This window comes from Solanum tuberosum, unplaced genomic scaffold (genome assembly GCF_000226075.1).
Source record: "Solanum tuberosum cultivar DM 1-3 516 R44 unplaced genomic scaffold, SolTub_3.0 scf00163, whole genome shotgun sequence".
Classification (NCBI taxonomy): domain Eukaryota; kingdom Viridiplantae; phylum Streptophyta; class Magnoliopsida; order Solanales; family Solanaceae; genus Solanum; species Solanum tuberosum.
Window position 1 is genome coordinate 636,752 of NW_006239087.1, and position 4,561 is coordinate 641,312.

General features: G+C 35.8%; 1 protein-coding gene across 1 annotated transcript in view; it reads left to right on the top strand.

The window, feature by feature from the left end:
* Positions 1-1,229: 1,229 nt before the first annotated feature.
* LOC107061728 (uncharacterized) overlaps positions 1,230-4,561 on the top strand; it is a 17,322-nt gene continuing 13,990 nt past the window's right edge. Inside the window, exons 1-2 of the mRNA XM_015311500.1 lie at positions 1,230-1,437; positions 1,553-1,882. Coding sequence (XP_015166986.1) covers positions 1,230-1,437; positions 1,553-1,882 — 538 coding nt within the window. The remainder of the gene's footprint in view (positions 1,438-1,552; positions 1,883-4,561) is intronic.

The following is a 4,561-nucleotide window of genomic DNA, read 5'->3' on the forward strand; positions in this document are numbered from 1 at the left end:
CTGTTTTCACTTTGTGTTGTGGTCATTGAAAGATAAAGCTTCTCAATCCAAAGGATCCTCCTACTATGTTGTAGGAATTATTATTTGGATCAGGTAAATTAATTTATTTAATACAAATATAAATGCACGTCAATAATTTTGTTTATCAACTTTACATTTCTATAATTTATTGTAGGTGAAAAAAGTAACCATTTCAGAGAGAATATCCAAACTTATAATTCCATGTTTTCTTTTACATCAATGGGAGGAAAAATTGATGCATCTGTCAATCAAACAAAGGGGCCAAGAACTTTTAGATTATCTGGACAGAATTATCATAAAATTGGAAGCTTATTGCCTAATGAGGGATCTACTCCAAAATTTGCACAATTATATATTTATGATACAGAAAATGAGGTAACAAATAGAATGAATGTTATCAGGTGTGTACTTAATTTATTTATGCTTTATATAAGATTAATTATAACTGTAGTAATTAATCACTATTATCAACATATTACTATTCACTTTGTAGTAGCGGTGAAAGCAACAATCAAATCCATGCTCAAATTGTCATCGAACTGAAGGAAATGCTTGATAAACATAATGTTCTTGCAAAGAGTTTTCATATGGTTAGAGATAGATTTCAAGCTGAACAAAGTACAAATGTTAAACTAAGACTTATCGGAAGAAGAGGATCAGATGGAAGAGGATATAACTTGCCATCAGTTTCAGAGGTAGCAGCTTTGGTTGTTGGCGATTTTGAACCAACAAATACTGACAGAGATATGATAATCAAAAGTCAAAATGGACAACTTTAGAGAATAAATGAGCTTAATGCAACATATTTAGGTTTGCAATATCCATTACTACTACCTTATGGGGAAGATGGTTATAGAAAAGACATTCCTTTAAATAGAATTGATGAATCAAGTGAGGGAAGAAAACGTGTTAGTTCTTGCGAATATTTTGCATATAAAATTCAAGAAAGGAAGAATGAAGTACCTACAATTGTTTCAGCTAAAAGATTATTTCAACAATTCTTGGTTGATGGATATACAATGATTGAATCTTCTCGCTTATTGTTTTATAGACTAAATCAAAGAAATTTGAGAACACATTTATATAAAGGATTACAAGAAGCAGTTTTGCATGGAGACACAGAACCATCTTCTCAAGGACAAAGAATTATATTGTCTTCTACTTTCACTGGTGGAACACGTTAAATGTTGCAAAATTATCAAGATGCAATGGCAATATGTAAATGGGCTGGATATCCTGATTTATTCATTACATTTACATGCAATCCCAAATGGCCTGAAATTAATAGATTTGTGCATAGTAGGGGATTGCATCCAGAAGATCGGCCAGACATTATAACAAGAGTCTTTAAAATCAAATTGGATCATTTGATAAAAGATTTAAGAGACAATAAAGTTTTTGGAGAAGTAAAAGCAGGTATGAACTTTATTTTGCTTTATTTTATTATATTTCATTTTAAAGTTAATATAATTTGTTTTATTTAAATAAAATCATAAATTACAAATAATATTTTGTTTTTCTCTTCATATAGTGATTTACCCTATTGAATTTCAAAAGCGTGGATTGCCTCATGCACATATCTTACTTTTTCTCCATGATAAATTTCCAAATGTTGGAGACATTGATGTGATTATTTCAGCTGAATTGCTTGATAAATTACTTGATCCGGATTATTATGTGGCTGTTACAAACTTCATGATGCATGGGCCATGTGGTTCAATAAGAAAATCATCCCCTTGCATGCAAAAAGGCAAATGTACAAAGCACTTTCCAAAAAGATTTTTACCATCTACCTCACTTGATGAAGAAGGATATCCTTTATATCGAAGAAGAGATGATGGTAGATCTACACAGAGATCAGGTATTGATTTAGATAATCGATATGTTGTACCACATAATAAATTTTTGCTAATGAAATATGGGACACATATTAATGTTGAATGGTGCAATCAATCAAGATCGATTAAATACTTATTTAAGTATGTGATATACCGCGAGTTTACGGTATTTCTAATACATTTAACTTACAAGTTGTGTGTGTCTAGGGCCTTTTTGTATTGGTTTTTATGTGTTTTTATCATATTTTGCAGGGAAGATGTTCAGGCGCAGAAGTATAGAGACAGCTGAAAGAAATGCAGAAAAAAGGCATTCACGGAGGTGATCTACGGACCGTAGGTCCATTGATGGTCTGTAGGTGATGACCATAGATCCGCAGGCAAGGTATGGAAGACAAATCAGGGAAATCTGACCAAGTGTGGAACCACGGTGGCCATTTACGGTCCGTAGATTGATCTACGGACCGTACTGTTGATCCGTAGATTGATACTGCGAGGGTTCCAGTACCTGATTTTTGAAGAGTCCAAGTATGGAGCTACGGAGGGGATTGACGGACCATAGATCGATCTACGGTCCGTACTGCAAGTCCGTCGTTTACTTCAGAGAACCTGATTTTTGGAAGCTGAAATATTTTCTAAGTTCTAGCTGACGGAAGGGACTTACGGACCGTAGATCCATTGACGGTCCGTAAGTCAGTCTCGTGGAATGAAGACGCGTGCCTGAACAAACTTTCCTTAATTTGTTTCCCTTTTAATTTAGGATTTGTTTTCTATAAATAGGGCATGTAAACCTCGTTTTAAGGGGTAGACATTATTATTCTAGTTTACTTGGTGACTTTTGGGAGATTTAATTTGCAACCCTAGCAATTATTGATTTCCTAAGTTTGTGTTGAAGATTTTGGCTTTGCAATTCAAGTTGAATTTCTGGGTTTATTATTCTCTTTACGTAAGTTCATGATTTCTTCATCTAAAACTATGAATTGTGTTCTTGCTAATATGGGTAACTAAATCCATACCTAGGGTTGTGGGAACCATGAGCGATTAACAAAGTATGAATAGTAAGTAAGCAATTCTTGACTAGTAATTTTGCATGCATTGATAACTTTTTTGTTTTGAAGTCTTTTTAACGGTGTCCAACGTTAGAACTCGCCTTGTTACTACTTGCCGGACCAAGGAGGTAATTAACAAGAAAATAATTATCAACATAGATTTAGTGAGATACTATCTAATAGTCTAGTGTCGATTGGTGCGAAGTAATAACTAAGCCAAACATCGATTATGATGGCTAATATGAGGTATATGTAAGGGTTAGTAAATTAAACACACGTAGCCGGACCAAGGTGCATTGTGAAATTCTCTAGATGCCGGACCAAGGATTTAGAGATACATAACTTACCACTTTGCATGTGATATACTAGGAAAAGATTGTTATTACTAGGATTACTGCGTTATGATCTTGTGGGGAACACTATACCCTAGTTAATTTTCTCATCTTGATAACAACCAAAATTGATTTCTGTTTACTAATTACTTACTAAATTCTTACAATTTGTTTCACAAAATCCCCCCTTTAATTACTTGTTTCTGGAAGTAATTTGACTAATTGAATATAATTGTTGGTTAAAGTAAAGTCTAAACCATTTTCCTCGTGGGATCGACCTCAACCTACACGTTGGGTTCTTTACTTGATAACGATCGCTTATGCTTCTTTAAGGAGGTGTAATTTGAGCGTATCAAATTTTGGCGCCGCTGACGGGGAAATTTGGCTTTCAGATTTATTTTAACTACATTATTGAACGTTAGTCAAATATTTCCTAATTTTAGCTTTTGCTCGTTGTTTTTGTCTCTCTCAGGTTCTAACTCTAGTGTATGCCAAGTACACGGAGCCAGGGCGAACCACTTACTCCATACGATCCAGAGTTGAACAGAACTTTGCGAAGAATGAACAATCAAGGACTTCCAGTTAATCCTATCGGAGTAAATCTTGATGATGCGGTTGAGTTACAACTGCCAAGAGTAGTTGGTGAGGAAAACCAGGGTCTAGCTGAAAATCAATTGGGAGATGCAGTGAGAATGCATGGTCCACCAGGCCCACGACAACATGACAACAATCGGGGCAACATCAATATAGCAGACTCTGATGGACCTATTGTCCTACCTCCTCTACCTCCAGGGCACACATTTGTGGTGACTAGTAGCTTGATGCAGATGCTTACAACAAGAGGCTTATTCTCAGGATCGCCATCGGAGGATCCACATTCTCACTTAGCCAAGCTAAGGGTGGTTTGCAAAAGTTGTGTAGGTAGACCAGACTTGGATATGAATGTCATTGGATTACGAGTGTTCCCTCTTTCACTGACAGGCGATGCTGCAGTATGGTTCACTGAGCTTCCGTATAACTCAATATTCACATGGGACCAACTGGCAGAGGTGTTCCGAGCAAAGTACTATCCAGTGTCCAAGAAGCTCAATCACAAAGATAGGGTCAACAATTTTGTGGCATTACCTGGAGAGTCCGTGAGTAGCTCGTGGGACAGATTCACTGCTTTCGTAAGAAGTGTCCCAAATCACCGTATTGATGAAGAGTCACTTAAGGAATATTTCTATCGAGGACAGGATGATAACAATAAAGCAGTACTTGACACTATTGCCGAAGGTTCATATGGTGATTGTACATATGCACAAATTGCTGAAAAACTGGAGAG